The sequence below is a fragment of the Bufo gargarizans genome, chromosome 2 (assembly GCF_014858855.1).
Source record: "Bufo gargarizans isolate SCDJY-AF-19 chromosome 2, ASM1485885v1, whole genome shotgun sequence".
Taxonomy (NCBI): Eukaryota; Metazoa; Chordata; class Amphibia; order Anura; family Bufonidae; genus Bufo; species Bufo gargarizans.
In genome coordinates this window covers 311360899-311378345 of record NC_058081.1, presented here as the reverse complement: position 1 = coordinate 311378345, position 17447 = coordinate 311360899, and the positions used below count along the sequence as shown (strand labels likewise).

The following is a 17447-nucleotide window of genomic DNA, read 5'->3' as shown; positions in this document are numbered from 1 at the left end:
AAAAAAAGGGAAAAGTTGACTTTTAGAGAGATATTTCTCTCACCCAGCATGGGAATATATAAAAATACACCCCAAAACACATTGCCCTACTTCTTCTGAGTGCGGCGATACCACATGTGTGACACTTTTTTGCAGCCAAGATGCACAAAGGGGCCCAATTTCCAATGAGTACTTTCAGGATTTCACAGGGCATTTTTACGAATTTGGATTCCAAACTAGTTCTCATGCTTTAGGGCCCCTAGAATGCCAGGGCAGTATAAATACCCCACAAGTGACCCCATTTTGGAAAGAAGACACCCCAAGGTATTCCGTGAGGGGTATGGTTAGCTCATGTCAAATTTTATTTTTTGTCACAAGTTAGTTGAATATGAGACTTTGTAAAAATAAAATAATAATTTCCGCTAACTTGTGACAAAAAATAAAAACTTCCTATGAACTCACTATGCCCATCAGCGAATACCTTAGGGTGTCTACTTTCCGAAATGGGTCACTTGTGGGGTGTTTCTACTGTCTGGGCATTGTAGAACCTCAGGAAACATGACAGGTGCTCAGAAAGTCAGAGCTGCTTAAAAATGCTGAAATTCACGTTTTTGCACCATAGTTTGTAAATGCTATAACTTTTACCCAAACCAATAAATATACACTTATTGCATTTTCTTTTTATCAAAGACATGTAGAACAATAAATTTAGGAGAAAAATTTATATAGAAATGTAGTTTTAATTGAAAAATTTTACAACCGAAAGTGAAAAATGATGTTTTTTTTGCAAAAATTTCTGTAAATTTAGATTAATATAAAAAAAATGTAAAAATGTCAGCAGCAATGAATTGCCACCAAATGAAAGCTCTATTAGTGAGAAGAAAAGGAGGTAAAATTCATTTGGGTGGTAAGTTGTATGACCGAGCAATAAACCGTGTTTTGTTTTAATTTTTTTTCTTACTTTTTATTTAATAGCTATTAGCCCCCTATTAGAACCCTTAACCTATTCACCCTAATAGAGCTCTATTAGGGTGAATAGGACTTTACACTGTCCCTGCTGCCCTGGTCTTTGTGCAAACAGTAGCAGGGAGCTTACCATGGCAGCCAAGGCTTCAGTAGCATCCTGAATGCCATGGTAACTGTCCTGGATGCCATGGCTCCGATCAGAAGCTCCCAAAGTGATACATGATGGGATTAATGTGAGGCACAGGTCCCACCGTTCCTAGTGATAAAACCCCCTTGTGCCTCATAATAACCCTATCAAGTATCCATATCCTTGCATAATGGGCAACATGGGGTTAATGCATGAGCTACATGAACAGTCACTTGCTATTGGCACAGTCTTATGAAGTTTGACCTCCAATCCATGTGCCTCATATTAATAAGTGGCCTGTATTCTGTAACTCAAATTAACCCCATGCTGCCCATTATGTGAGATGGTACTTTGGGGGTCACTTACGATTATTTGTGATTCATATGGGGTCCAGTCCAAAAGCATGTGCCCAGCCTGACATAAACAATTAGTGACCCCCATCATGTTTAAAACATGGCAGTGGCAAGATTGGGGTTAATGAGTCACATTAACCCCAATCTTATTGGCTGCCTGATACATATGCTTTTTGCCTGCCTTTATTTTGAGGCAGCCTAATCACTTTTGCACTGTGTGGGGGTGGGGTACCTGCTATGCTGGCTGTTCAGTGCACTAATGCACACTGACGCTGGGGCCCGGGCTGACACTGAGGAGCACAGGACAGGACACTCAGAAGGAGGAGGAGGCTGCTGTTGCTGTTTGCTGAGCTCACTAGCTCAGACGGCGCAGCAGTTTATTCCCTCCCCTGTCCCTCCTCCTGCTTTAGTTAGCTGCACATTCATTAGTGACAGTGGTGCGGGCAGCTTCAGAACCTGCTGTTTTCATTGGTTAGTTAGTGAATTTAGAAATAGGGAATGCAGGAGGTACACCAGAATTTTGGCCACAAGAGAAATGAGGAAAGGGGTTTTTTTTTGGGGGGGGGGCTAGTTGAAGATGGTCAACTGTACCAGAGAAGAAAATCTAATGCACAGAAAAACACTAACAATATTTTTATTGCATGCATACCATATATACATATATAGATTTGAAATGCGTTGTTATACTCTGTGGGGTAATCCCTTTAAATTAATGATTATAAAAGTAAATTACATGACTTGCAAGATTGTTTTTGTAAGAGATGACTATACAGCCTAAGCTCCTGAAATGCAGCATATCGAAGATCAGGGACATAGCATATATAGCCGTGAAAGAATCAGAGGAATGATAACTGTATGATGTTAAAGGGGCTGTCTGCTTTTTACTGTTGTTGACCTAGCCTCAGGATAGGTCATCAATATCAGATGGGCGGGGCTCTGACACCCAGCACCCACTGCCGATTAGCTGTTTGAAAAGATGGCTTCTCTGCTCTGTTTACCTGCTGGTCGCAGCAATTGCAGTGGCGAGCAGGTGCAATTACAAGTATGGCGTCCCCATTCACTTCTATGAGACGGCTCTGTCTTTCAAGTGAATACTACAAAGCCGTCCCATAGAAGTGAATGGGAACGCCATCGCTGTGGTGAGCAGGTAAACAGAGCAGAGATGGCAGCACTTTTACAAGCAATGCTTTCTCTTCAAACAGCCAATCTGATTCTGATAAATAGTAAAAAGCCAAAAACCCTTTTAATTGTATTAGCATAAAAACACTACAGCAACATAGCCTCTAAAGAATAGGATGCTACACAGAAAGTATCTTGCGTATCCCAATAGTAAAAATGATCTCTGAACAGAAAGTTTGACAGCATGCATTTTCTCTTCCTCTTTTTTCTTTATACAGCAAATTGTACTACAACTTGTCTGAACGGAGGAACGTGCTTCTACCCGGGGAAGTGTATCTGCCCATCAGGTTACGAGGGAGATCACTGTGAAACAAGTATGTAACCAGAACCCATTTTGCTGAAATTCCGTGATTCACATGCCCTTTGTCTGTGTTAGGTTAAAAAGCAATAAATTTTAACCCCCACTGCAACTTTAAAGCCGTTTTTATATATGTCAAGATCAAAGAATTTTCAAAGGTTTGGCATCAAAGCCTTTCACACATGCCACCGTAGCCAGGCGATGTTTGAAGCTCAAATGCATTCGCCTCTACGCCAATAAGTTCACAGTTAGTGTAAACTGTAATAACCTTGTATAGAAGCACAGTTCCTAGGTAGTTTGTAGAAAGATATGATAGATATTTCTTGAATCCAGCTGATAAATAGACCAACATGTAAGACAAATACATATAGAAAAATATTTCAGGGTACCACTGTTTTATATTCCATTTGATCGGAATTACCAAGGACTTTATGATCATTTTATTGGTGGACATTGCCTAAATTAGTAATTTATGACTTTCAACTGTGATGATAAGGAGGGCAATCTATACAATTAATATATCTTCCATCGGGCACTAGAGTATTCTTTGAAAAGTTTGTGTTGTACTAGTTTTGGCTATATTTGCACTTACAATACATGGCCAGAAGTATATAAACTATATAATTAGTGGGTTCAACTATATTGTCTACATCAGTTACTGAAAGGTGAAAAGCATACAGCCATGCAATCTCAACACAGATGAATGTAAGTAGTAAGCCACAGGACGCCACTTTCTCCACTGGACAGTTTTGTTCCCTACTATCTCTAACCCAGTCATTTGTATGTGTTGTCAGTGGAATGTGAAGGAGCAGCAGCTCAGTAGCTACACATAAGCTTACAGAATGCTGGCTGCTGAGTGCTGAAGGCTAGAGATGAGCGAATTTCATATTTTGAAATTCGTTCACACTTTGTTTGTTGGTAAAAGCAGAATTGCGTTATGGATTCCGTTACCACAGACCATAATGCAATTCTATGACAGAATGCCTTTAGAGGCATTCCGTTATTCATTCCATTATAATAGAAGTCTATGGCCTGCAAAACGGATCGTCTCCTGCATAACGGAAACGGGACGGATTGGTTATGCAGGCCATAGACTTCTATTATGATGGAATGAATAACGGAATGCCTCTAAAGGCATTCCGTTATGCATTCCGTCGTAAAATTGTGTTAGGGTCCGTGGTAACGGAATCCATAATGCAATTCTGCTTTTACCACCAAATGAAGTGTGAACGAATTTCAGTCCCTGTTATGTCACAGCCCTATAAAAAGCCTCATCCTGCCTGGTCTTTGCCATTTTACAGTGAACTGAGCATAGGGACAGATTTGACAAGTGCTAGGGAAAGTGTTTTACAAAGCTTTTAATAGTATAATCTGGGATAGGGACAGCGTAAGGAGATTATAGGGAGAGTTTTCAGACACTGTAGGGAGGGCATAGGGAGACTGCAGCACAGTGCAGGCTCTGTAAGCTGAAGGGATTTATAGGAGACAGTGCAGTTTGCATCAATTTCCTGTGAAGGGCACAGAGCTATCTAATTGAACAGTGTGCACCTTATAGATAAGCAATTCTATTACGCCTTTATTCTCAAATTGGAGTGAATAACCTGTGTAATATAAGGATGAATAGGCCAGACTGAGTCCTAGGGATAAAAACAACCATAGAATGCCCAGTAGAAATATAAATACTTTATTAGATCATCAATGGATCACCAAAATTCATAAAATATTTTTTACACAGATATGCTATGGAGAATAATCAGCAAAACAGACTGGAAACAATAGTCCCCCCCGTCGGTGCCTCAAACACCCACCAAGCAGATGAAAAACATGTCAGTGTGATGTGCAGTGAGGTGATTCACCAGTAGAGAGTGTCAGTAAACATCCACTACAAGTGTCTGTGATATTCAACTCACTGCACAACCCAGGGAGAGGTTGTAGTGTGAAAAAATACAGCAAAAAATGATGATACAATGGAGCACAAAGTCACATAACATCCATCAGATACGTCTAGATGCAGTCTGCCCATATACAATAAATCAAGGATACCAGGCTGTACAATCAAACTCCCACACAAAAGATATCCACTGGGGACGTGAACATACCCACAGACATGATGGAGGGTGGAAGCACCGAACACAGGGCTGGAAGGAACCCTAGTCCTAGGCCAGACTGATTTCTATAACCCGCTCAGAGCACTGCAATTGAAAGCCATTTAAACTAATGACCCCACCCAGTGCACCTGAGGAAGGCGGATCCAGCACGACTCCAGCCTACTTTGTTTCAAAGATAAGCAATTTTATTACACCTTGATTATAAAATTAGGGTGAATAACCTGTGTAATATAAGGCCTCTTTCACACGGGTGTTGCGGATTCGGGCCAAATGCGTTCAGGGAAAATGGTGCGATTTTGACAAGTCAGTTTTCACTGTGATTGTGTTCTATGTTTGTGTTTTTTCCGCGTGGGTTCAAAACATTGTAATGCGTTTTGCACGTGCGTGAGAAAAATCAGCATGTTTGGTACCCAGACCCGAACCCAGACTTCTTCACAGAAGTTTGGGTTTGGGTTAGGTGTTGTGTAGATTTTATTATTTTCCCTTATAACATGGTTATAAGGGAAAATAATAGCATTCTTAATACAGAATGCATAGTACAATAGGGCTGGAGGGGTTAATTAAAAAAAAAAAAAGATTTAACTCACCTTAATCCACTTGATCGCACAGCCCGTCTTCTCTTCTGTCTTCTTCTTTGAGTAATAGGACCTTTGATGACGTCACTGCGCTCATCACATGGTCCATCACATGATCTTTTACCATGGTGATGGAGCATGTGACGGACCATGTGATGAGCGCAGTGACGTCATCAAAGGTCCTTTTCCTGTGCACAGCAAAGATGAAGACAGAAGAGAAGCCGGGCTGCGCGATCAAGTGGATTAAGGTGAGTTATATTATTTTTTATTTTTTTTAACCCCTCCAGCCCTATTGTACTATGCATTCTGTATTAAGAATGCTATTATTTTCCCTTATAACCATGTTATAAGGGAAAATAATAATGATCGGGTTCCCATCCCGATCGTCTCCTAGCAACTGTGCGTGAAAATTGCAGCGCATCTGCACTTGCTTGCGGGTGCTTGCGATTTTCATGCAGCCCCATTCACTTCTATGAGGCCTGCATTGCGTGAAAAACACAGAATATAGAACATGCTGTGATTTTCACGCCACGCACAAGTGATGTGTGAAAATCACCGCTCGTGTGCACAGCCCCATAGAAATGAATGGGTCCGGATTCAGTGAGGGTGCAATGCGTTCAAGTCACGCATAGCACCCGTGCGGAAATCTCGCCCGTGTGAAAAAGGCCTAACTGTTACAGTGGTGTCCACCTGATTTAATAGATAAGCAATTCCTTTAGGCCTCTTTCACACGAGCATGTCCGGATTAGGTCCGGATGCGTCCCTGTGCATTGCGGCAAACCCGAGTGAGTAGGTACGCAATTGCAGTCAGTTTTGACTGCGATTGCGTTCCGATGTTCAGTTTTTATTGCGCGGGTGCAATGTGTTTTGCACGCGCGTGATAAAAAACCGACTGTGGTACCCGGACCCGAACTTCTTCACAGAAGTTCAGGTTTGGGTTAGGTGTTGTGTAGATTGTATTATTTTCCCTTATAACATGGTTATAAGGGAGAATGATGGCATTCTGAATACAGAATGCATAGTAAAATAGGGCTGGAGGGGTTGAAAAAAAATATTTTTTCTTTTTTTAATTCGCCTTAATCCACTTGTTCCCATCCCGATTGTCACCTAGCAACCGTGCGTGAAAATCGCACCGCGTCCGCACTTGCTTGCAGATGCTTGCGATTTTCACGCAACCCCATTTATTTCTATGGGGCCTGCGTTACATGAAAAACGCACAAAGAGGAGCATGCTGCGATTTTCACGCAACACACAAGTGATGTGTGAAAATCACCGCTCATGTGCACAGCCCCATAGAAATGAATGGGTCCGGATTAAGTGCAGGTGCAATGCGTTCACCTCAAGCATTGCACCAGCGTGGAAATCTCGCCCATGTGAAAGGGGCCTTAGGCCTTGATTCTCATATTGAGGTGAATAACCTGTGTAATATAACAATTAGCGTGGTGTCTACCTGATTTCATAGATAAGCAATTCCATTAGGCCTTGATTCTCATATTGGGGTGAATAACCTGTGAGCAGACAATGTAAAGGAGACCACTCTTTTCACTCTATAGTAGGATCTTGGGCCTCTGTATTGGTTAAGTACATTATACCTGACGCTAACATTGACCTGTAGGGCTGAGTTCACACTTAAGGCTACTTTCACACTCTCGTTTGGTGCGGTTCCATCTTGTATCTGCACAGACGGATCTGCACCAATAATGCATACGATTGTATCTGTTCATAATGGATCCGTTTGCATTATTCATTCAAAAAAAAAGTCTAAGTCAAAACGGATCTGTCTTGACTTACATTGAAAGTCAATGGGGGACGGATCCGTTTTCAATTTCACCATATTGTGTCAGTGAAAACGGATCCGTCCCCATTGACTTACATTGTAAGTCAGGACTGATCCGTTTGGCTCCGCATAGTCACCTGCAAGCTGCGTTTTAGTGAAGGTCTAAAAAAAGCAACGGAGACCAAACTCAGCCAAATTGATGTATTCTGAATGGATCCTTTTCCATTCAGAATGCATTGGGGCTGAACTGATCCGTTTTAGGCCGCTTGTGAGAGCCCTGAAGTGGATCTCACAGGCGGACCCAGAAACGCCAGTGTGAAAGTAGCCTAAGTTATTTGGTCAGTTTTTGACCTATAACTGACCAAATAAGTGAAGTGTGAACTGAGTCTGAGTGACGCCTGTCATCTGCCTGTCATACTGATGCACAGTAAGGCTCCTTTCACACGGGCGAGTTTTCCGTGCGGGTGCGAAGCTTGCGGTGAACGTATTGCACCCACACTGAATCCTGCCCTTTTCATTTCTATGGGGCTGTGCACATGAGCGGTGATTTTCACGAATCAGTTGTGCGTTGAGTGAAAATCGCAGCATGCTCTATATTGTGCGATTTTCACGTGACGCAGGCCCCATAGAAGTGAATGGGGTGCGTTAAAATTGCATAGCATCCGCAAGCAAGTGCGGATGCGGTGCGATTTTCACGCACGGTTGCTAGTAAACGATCGGGATGGAGACCCGATCATTATTATTTTCCCTTATAACATGGTTATAAGGGAAAATAATAGCATTCTGAATACAGAATGCATAGTAAAACAGCGCTGGAGGGGTTAAAAAATAATAATTATAATTTAACTCACCTTCCACTTGATCGCGAAGCCCGGCATCTCCTTCTGTATCCTTTGTTGAGCAGGACCTGTGGTGAGCATTAAATACAGGTAAAGGACCTTTGATGACATCAGATCACATGCTCCATCACCACGGTGATGGAACATGTGATTGGAGCATGTGATCTGACGTCACCACAGGTCATTTAGCCCACAGCTAGTAAAGAAGAGACCGGGAACTACGCGATCAAGAGGATAAGGTGAGTTAACTTTTTTATTTTTTTTAACCCCTCCAGCACTATTATACTATGCATTCTGTATTCAGAATGCTATTATTTTCCCTTATAACCATGTTATAAGGGAAAATAATACAATCTTCAGAACATCAATCCCAAGCCCGAACTTCTGTGAAGAAGTTCGGGTTTGGGTACCAAACATGCGTGATTTTTCTCACGCGAGTGCAAAACGCATTACAATGTTTTGCACTTGCGTGGAAAAATCGCGCATTTTCCCGCAACGCACCCGCCTCTTATCCGGGCAAAAAAACTGACGCCCGTGTGAAAGAGGCCTAACTGTTTCACTACCACAGCGGACTAGCTATGCATGTTACTGCAATATAGGGATGTACACCGAGATAGATGCTCTCTGCAGCTGGGAAATTGCTGATTTATAATGCTCTTCATGACTAATCAATTCGGATTGAATCTATTCTTTTAGATGGGTCATCAGTATGTGATCAGTGAGAGCCCAACAGCCAGGAGCCCGCCTATCTGCTGTTTAAGAAGGCACCAGCGCTTGCAGTAGCGCCGTGACCTTCTCTCTGCTCACCAAGCACAGCGTTGTCCATTTGGTAGTGGCTGTGGCTTGGTATTGCAGCTAAGCCCCGTTCACTTAAATGGGGCTGAGCTGCACCTAGGTCATGTGATCGATGAACGTGATATCACATGGCCTAGGCTAAGCAGCAAGAAAGCTGTTGATCTACTGTGAGTGCCGCTTCTTTCTCAAGCAGCTGATCGTGAGGGTCCCAGGTGTCGGACTCCCATCAATCAGATACTAACCCCTTGGAAAACCCCTTTAGGTTTATTAAAATTTTGAGTTAAAAAACATGCACTAAACAAAATTAAACCATGATTTTTAATAAAAACATAGAAACATATACCCCAAATTTTTGGGTCTTCAGCGAATGATATAAAAAACATAAGTAAATGGCAACATAAATTTTTTTTGCAGTCTGCCGAAAATGAATACAAATTAAACTTTTTATGTACCAAAAATAATACAAAAAACACATATAATGCCTCACAACACAGAATATCTTTGTACATGATTATGGTCGTAGAAAACCACAGAAATAAGATAATAATGCACTTAGTAAAGTAGATGCAAGCACTATATATATAGACAAAGTCCTCACTCTGATGTGATAATATCTGAGACACTTAGTCAATATATTTTGATCAAAACGCATCTAAGCCCGCCAAGGTGGTCTCAGGTCAGGCGGGTCCTACGCTAAACCTACCTAAGCCGTTGGGCTTCTATGTTCAGAAGCGCAGACGCCACACATATGGTGTGCTGCTCCTAGTCACCTCCATGTGCATCAAGCAACCAATGGGAGGAGGAGCAAGCACAGCGATATGTACCACCTAATCAAGGCGCTCTATTGGATAGGAAGAGCAACAAGTGCAGAGGAATGCTACTCCCAAGATAAAATAGGTGCGCATTCACACTTGAAGGTGCCACTCCCTCAAGTAAATACTACATTTTGTCTATGATTATGGTTGTGGCTCAGCTCACCACCTTAAATTGCGTCATTTCATTTTAAATTGTCATGTATGGAGAAAATTGTTATTTGCTGTATACTACATACTATATATATATATATATATGTACAATTTAATATTGATTTGTGGGTTTCATAAGGTAAATGCCAACAGCCATGCCGAAATGGTGGAAAATGTAGCGGCAAGAACAAATGCAAATGTTCCAAGGGCTACCACGGAGATCTATGCTCAAAACGTAAGATTTTAATTTTTATCATGTGATTTGTGCATAATATAATAAATACTAGCAGAAGGGCCCGGCTTCGCATGGGTTTATTTCATTTAATGTTTGTGTGTGTCGTTAAAAGATATCGACAGTATCAACTATAACAGTGACATCTACAGTACCCCACCCCTTTAACAGTAACATCCACAGCGGCCTGCCCCCTTAACAGTAACATACACAGCGCCATCCCTTTATTAGTTACCTCCACAGTGCCCCGTCTCGTTAACAGTTATTTCCAGAATAACCTGCCCCCTTAACAGTGACCGCTACAGAGCTCTGTTCCCTTAAAGTGTGACCTCCACAACCCTCCACCCTTTAACAGTGACCTCTACAGCACCCCGCCCCTTAACACTGACAACCAGAGCGAACCATCCCCTTAACTGTGACCTCCACAGTTCCCTGTCTCCTTAACAGAGACCTCCACAGCGCCTGCCCCTTTAACAGTGACCTCCACAGCACTCCACCCCTTAACTGTGACCTCTACAGTTCCCTGTCCCCTTAACTGTGACCACCAGAGCAGCTCGCACCTTTAACAGTGACCTCCACAGTGGCCGCACTGTGCTGTCTGAGTGTGAGCTGCAGGAAGACATTCACCCTCCCTCCCACACCTGCAGCTGACAGAAGTTGATTTTTACCTTCCTTTTTTCAATCCCTGACGGCTGCGGAGTGGGAGTGGGCGTGGCCTAACCGTATCGCGGCGTGACTTAGTGGGACCTGGGGCCGGGGTTTTTCATAGGAACCTTCTATCTTTATTCCGCAGGACCTGCGCTGACGTCACTGCGCTCACCACGTGGTGAGCACGATTACGTCAAAGGTCCTTTTGCAGGTCCTGAAAGAAGAAGAAAGAAGACGAGGAACACAAATCCATTAAAATGAATGGGTCTGTATTCAGTTTGGATGCTATGGGTTTGCTTCACGCATCGCACCCTGATGGAAAACTCTCCCATGTGAGAGACGTCTTAGGCCCCCATTAAAGTCCATTTACTTTATTATTTTCCATTATAACATGGTTATAATGGAAATGGCATTCTTTAATACAGAATGCTAAGTAAAATGACCATTGAGAGTTAAAAAATTATAACAAAATTACTCACCTCATCCACTTGATCGCGCAGCCGTTATCGTCTTCATTCTTCTTCTTGCAGGACCTACAAAAGGACCTGCGCTGACATCATCGCACCATGTGGTGAGCGCTGTGACATCAGCACAGGTCCTGCTAAATGAAGATAGAAGAACCTTCTATCTTCATTCAGCAGGAATTGCACTGACGTCACCACGTGGTGAGCGTGATGACGTCACCACAGGTCCTTTTGCAGGTCCTGCAAGAAGAAGAAGGAAGACAATAACTGCTGTGCAATCAAGTGGATGAGGTGAGTCATTTTTTAAATATTTTTTAACCCTCAATGGTCATTTTACTTAGCATTCTGTATTAAAGAATGCTATTATTTTCCATTATAACCATGTTATAATGGAAAATAATAAAGTAAATGGACTTTAATGGGGTCCCAGGGCTCATCCTTATTTATTCACATAATCTCCTTAGCAACCATCCATGAAAATCGCATTGCATCCGCACTTGCTTGCGGATGCAATGCAAAAGATTTTCATGTAGCCCCATTCACCTCTATAGGGCCTGCCTTGCGTGAAAAACGCTGAATATAGAACATGCTGCGATTTTCACACAACGCACAAGTGATGCATGAAAAACATTGCTCATGTACACAGCCCCATTAAAATGAATGGGCCAGGATTCAGTGCCTGTGCAATGCGTTCACGTCGCACATTGCACCCGCGCGGAAAAGTCACCCGTGTGAAAGGAACCTTAGAGTTCACTGTGACATGAGGGCAGGGACCATTCTGCTAACATTTCCTGCTCCATCTATAACCTTTGTACTAGTTATAAAACAAGACTGCAAGAGCCATTAATACTGCATTTTTAGAACCACCTTGTAATAATACGTAAAGGGGTTGTCTCACTTCAGTAAGTGGCATTTATCATGTAGAGAAAGTTAATGCAAGCCACTTACTATGTATTGTGATTGTCCATATTGCTTCCTTTGCTGGCTGGATTCATTTTTCTATCACATTATACACTGCTTGTTTCCATGGTTACAGACCACTCTGCAATCCACCAGTGGTGATCGTGCTTGCACAATATAGGAAAAAGTACTAGCCTGTGACAGGTGTTAGAAGGTCTGAAAGACTGACTGCACATGAGTGATCTGACAGCCTCTTTTGGTTTCACTTTATCTGTGTGTTGCTGGTATGTTCTCACATCCTGTTCAGGTGTGGATCATGTGACCTTTACCTCTCTCTATTTAGTCTGACTTTACCCATCACTCCTTGCTCTGGATAGCTTCATTTGGTTTTGGAAGAGCTGGAGTGTGGTTTTTGTTGGAGTCCTGTTCGTCCATCATCCTCAGAAGTTAAGTGTTCCGCTTGTTGTGTTTTGTATTACCCCCCCCCCCCCCCCGGTTATTTACTAGGCCTCAGCGAGACACTGGTTCCTTCACCAGGGGAAGAATGGGTTGTCTCTTCCCTGCCATTACCTTTAGGACATCCGAGGGTCACCAGGGTTTTCTAGGTGCCTGTGTATGTGCATCTCTACCATCGAGAGGTGCCCATACGGATAGGAGTTAGGGCCAGGAGCAGGGTTTTCCTTCCCTAGCGGTGAGGCCTAGTGTCTTTACCCATCCTTCTTGTTGTCTTTTGGTGTTCTCCCCTTCTACATCCATGACATTATCCAGAGCCAATACCGCAATTTTTGTTCAGATATATGCAGCTATGGATACTATGTCTGCACTGGTTGAACAGCTGCAGAATCTGACTTTGGAGGTAGCAGACCACTGTGCGATAGTCTTGCAGATTCAGAGTCCACAGGCTGCTGGTTCCAGGCCTGCCCTGAACCGAAGGTGGCTCTTCCGGACAGATTTTATAGGGGTAGTAACCATTTTATCCGGTTCAGGGAGTCATGTAAATTATACTTTAGGCTGCGTCCATACTCTTCTGGGGATGAGTGTCGTGTGGGTATGATTATTTTGTTGCTTAAAGAGGACGCCCAATCTTGGGCCTTTTCTCTGCCGACCGGATCACCGAATCCTGAGTCATTGGAAACAGCTATGTCCCTTGCTGTTCGTCTCGATAGACGCGTGAGGGAGAGATCTAGGGGTCCTCACCTTCAGGACGTAATGTTTAACAAGGGTACTGCTTCTTTTGACACTTATGGTGGAGAGACACTGGTGGTTGCGCCTTGTGATGAGCCTATGCAGTTAGGAGGACCTACTTCTGGAACTACTGGCAAAAGCTTGGGTCATGTGAAAGGAGTCTGCTTTTGTTGTGGCAAGAAGGGACATTTTGTGAATATTTGTCCGTACTTGCAGCATCAAGGTGTAAATAAAAGGAAAAAGACATTTAATCCCCAAATTACTATTGGTGGTGTGGGTGGGGAGCAAGAAAACCTACTTTCGTCTTTTACTGGTAGTACCCGTTTTCTCCTGTCTGCCGAGGTAGCGCTAGAGTCCAAAACTGAGAAAATCAAAGCATTTATCGATAGTGGGGCAGGAGTTAACTTGATTGATGGACAGTTTGTTCACATTCACGGGTTGACTACTAATGAGTTAAAGAAAAGTATTTCTGTCTTCGCAATTGACTCAGCACCTCTAACCAAAAAATGCCTGTCGCAGGTAGTGAATGAAATTTATTTACGAGTATGTGATTTTCATCAGGAATCTATCTCCTGTTATGTGTTGGAGGGTGTGCCTGCTTCATTGGTGTTGGGTCTCCCATGGTTAAGCAAACAAAACCCTAACATCGACTGGCAAGCGAGACAGATTCTCGATTGGAGGGATTTTTTGAATGGACAACTGTCTTAATGCATCGTTCTCTATCGTTACCACTAAAACTGTACCTGCACTAAAACTCTTTTATCATCTGGTGGGGAGGTTTGTCGTTGTATACATTGATGACATACAAATTTATTTGCTTAATATGGAGACTCATCTGGATCATACAAGATAAAATAAGTTGTATGCTAAGATGGAAAAGTGTGTATTTGCTGTACAGGAAGTGCAATTTCTGGGTTACCTGCTCTCATCCTCAGGTTTTCGTATGGATCCCGAGAAGGTCCGTGCCGTGTTGGACTGGGATCGACCCGAAAATCTGAAAGTGCTTATGCGGTTTTTGGGGTTTACCAACTACTACTGTAAATTTATCTTGAACTACTCATTAGTGGTCAAACCTTTAACAGACATGACTAGGAAGGGTGCTGATATTTCTATCTGGTCTGATGCGGCATTACAGGCCTTTTCTGCTGTGAAAGAATGTTTCGCTTCGGCCCCTATTCTGGTGCAACCGGACATGTCTCAGCCATTTATTATTGAGGTTGACGCGTCCGAGCTAGGGGTAGGAGCAATCTTGACGCAGGGTACTTTACCCAGTAAATGGCACCCATGTGCATTTTTCTAAAAAAAAAAACTGTTGACTGCTGAAAGGAATTGCTGGCCATTAAGTTGGTGTTCGAGGAATGGCAGCATTGGTTGGAAGGAGCAATTAATCCTATTACGGATTACAAGAATCTGGCCTACCTGGAGTCGGCTAAGCGACTGAACCCAAGGCAGGCCAGATGGTCATTGTTTTCACCAGATTTAACTTCATCGTCCCTTACAGCCCTGGGGTTAAGAACGTCAAGGCGGATGCTTTGTCGCGTAGCTATCCTGGGGGGGTGAGTCTAATGACCCTAGTCCCATTTTATCTGAAGAGGTAGTCATATCTGCTCTTTATGCTGATCTCGAGGCCAGGGTGTTGGAGGCCCAGGAGGATGCTCTGGACTATTGTCCTCTGGGGAAATTGTTTGTTCCCTCCGAGTTACGTCACAAGGTGTTTGAGGAACATCACTACGGTGCTTGCTGTTCACCCTGGGAGCAGATCAACTGTCGATCTCATCTCTCGCATATTATGGTGACCGGGGTTGCGTAAGTGTGTTGAGGATTATGTGTCAGCCTGTGGTACCTGTGCACGTGCTAAGGTGACACATACTCTGCCTTCCGGATCTCTGCTTCCATTGCCCATCCCGTCCAGACCTTGGACCCATTTGTCCAAGGATTTTATCACAGATTTACGAATTCTTCGGGAAAAAACGTGATTCTGCTGGTTGTCGATCGTTTTAGTAAAATGGCACACTTTATTGCATTACCTAGTCTACCCAATGCAAAAACTCTTGCACAGGTGTTTGTCGACAACATCGTGAAACTACATGGCATTCCCTGTGATGTGGTGTCCGATAGATGGACTCGGTTTGTTTCCAGATTCTGGAAAGCGTTCTGTACTCGTCTGGGTGTACAATTGTCCTTCTCGTCGGCTTTTCATCCTCAGTCGAATGGACAGATGGAGCACACTAATCAGAATCTGGAGACTTACTTGAGATGTTTTGTTTCAGAAAATCAGGAAGAGTGGTCTTCATTTTTGTCGTTAGCTGAGTTTGCAATAAATACCCGTAGACAGGAATCCACTAATAAGTCGCCGTTTTTTGGGGCCTATGGGTTCCATCCACAGTTTGGTATTTTCTGGTGCTCAAAATTCTGGCATTCCTGAGGAGGAACAATTTTCCTCTTCTTTGTCTTCTATTTGGGGGAAAATCCAAAATAACCTGAAAAAGATGGGCAACAGGTATAAGCGTGCGACTGACAGGAGACGTATGAGTGGTCCGGACCTGAGAGTGGGTGATTCTGTGTGGTTGTCAACAAGAAAAAGTAAGCTTAAAGGGGTTATCCCATCTTCGACAAGGGGGGCATATTGCTAGTATATGCCTCTGTTGTCTGATAGGTGTGGGTCCCACCTCTGGAACCCGCACCTACACGGAAAACGGAGCCGGGGAGAGTTGTGGCTGGAGGACCCCGGGGTCCGTACACCACCAGGCACAGCTCCCCGCCTCTCTCATTAAAGTGAATGGGAGCGTACCGTGCATGCGCGGCCACCGCTCCCATTCATTTCTTTGGGGTCAACGGAAATAACCGAGCCAGTGCTCGGCTTTTTTCGTCGGCTCCATAGAAATAAATGGAGGGCAGCTGCGCATGCGCAGTGCCACCAGAGAGGCTGACACTTTTTCCTATACTGTGCAATCACGAACACCACTGATGGACTGCAGGGTGGTCTGTAACCATGGAGACGGGCAGCATATAATGTGATGGGAAAATGAATCCAGCCAGCAAAGGAAGCAATATTTAGAATAACAAAACATTAGTAAGGGCCTTTTATTAACTTTCTCTACAGGATGTAGTGGCCAGCAGCCTCTTCATTAGGTGGGACAGTGGTTAGGGAACTAATTACCATTCTCAACATGAGCATGGGTCCTAGCGGTGGGGTCCTTATCTATCCAACATTTGTGGTGTATCCTGCGGAGGTATGAAGTTTATCTTTGACCTTTCTTCACTACTTCCCCCCTCCTTCCCAAGTAAAAACACAAGCTATTCGTGGCTTCAAGTGGATTGAAGATACTAGTATAGTCAGCATTTCTAATTTTGCTTTGTTTCTATACAGCTGTTTGTGAACCCTCATGTGGTTCACATGGAACTTGTATTGAACCCAACAAATGCCAATGCAAAGAAGGCTGGAATGGTAGATTCTGTAACAAACGTAAGTAAGATCTCAGTTTTCTATTTGGACTGATGGTAATGACTGGTGGCTAGGTTCCCTTTTAGTGTAATTCAGTCCACACATTTAGCTAACAATGGCTATGCAAATAAAAAGCGTATACATTTCATGATTTTTAGTATATCTGTATGTATTCCTTGCAGTTCTCAAGATCTCTGCTTGCAAACAATCACCAGGAAAGTGTCTTAAAATGCAATGTTTGTGGGGCGTTTTATAATGTATTATTGGTGAACACGTAACAATGTTCTGTCCTGGTAATGCGATGGACACACACATGTATGGCTTGTTCCAAGACAGAACTCTAAGGTCCCTTTCACACGAGCGTGATTTCCGCGCGGGTGCCATGCGTGACGTGAACGCATAGCACCCGCACTGAATCCGGCACCATTCATTTCAATGGGGCTGTGTACATGAGCGTTTTTTTTCACGCATCACTTCTGCAATGCTTTGAAATCGCAGCATGTTCTATATTCTGCGTTTGTAACGCAGGACAGGCCCCATAGAAGTGAATGGGGCTGCGTGAAAAACGCATTGCATCCGCAAGCAAGTGCAGGTGCGATGCGTTTTTCACTG

At 43.4% G+C, this 17447-nt stretch overlaps 1 protein-coding gene across 1 annotated transcript in view; it reads left to right on the top strand.

The window, feature by feature from the left end:
* WIF1 (WNT inhibitory factor 1) overlaps positions 1-17447 on the top strand; it is a 121463-nt gene that overhangs the window by 72951 nt on the left and 31065 nt on the right. Inside the window, exons 7-9 of the mRNA XM_044277191.1 lie at positions 2823-2918; positions 10101-10196; positions 16761-16856. Of these exons, the coding sequence (XP_044133126.1) occupies positions 2823-2918; positions 10101-10196; positions 16761-16856 (288 nt within the window). The remainder of the gene's footprint in view (positions 1-2822; positions 2919-10100; positions 10197-16760; positions 16857-17447) is intronic.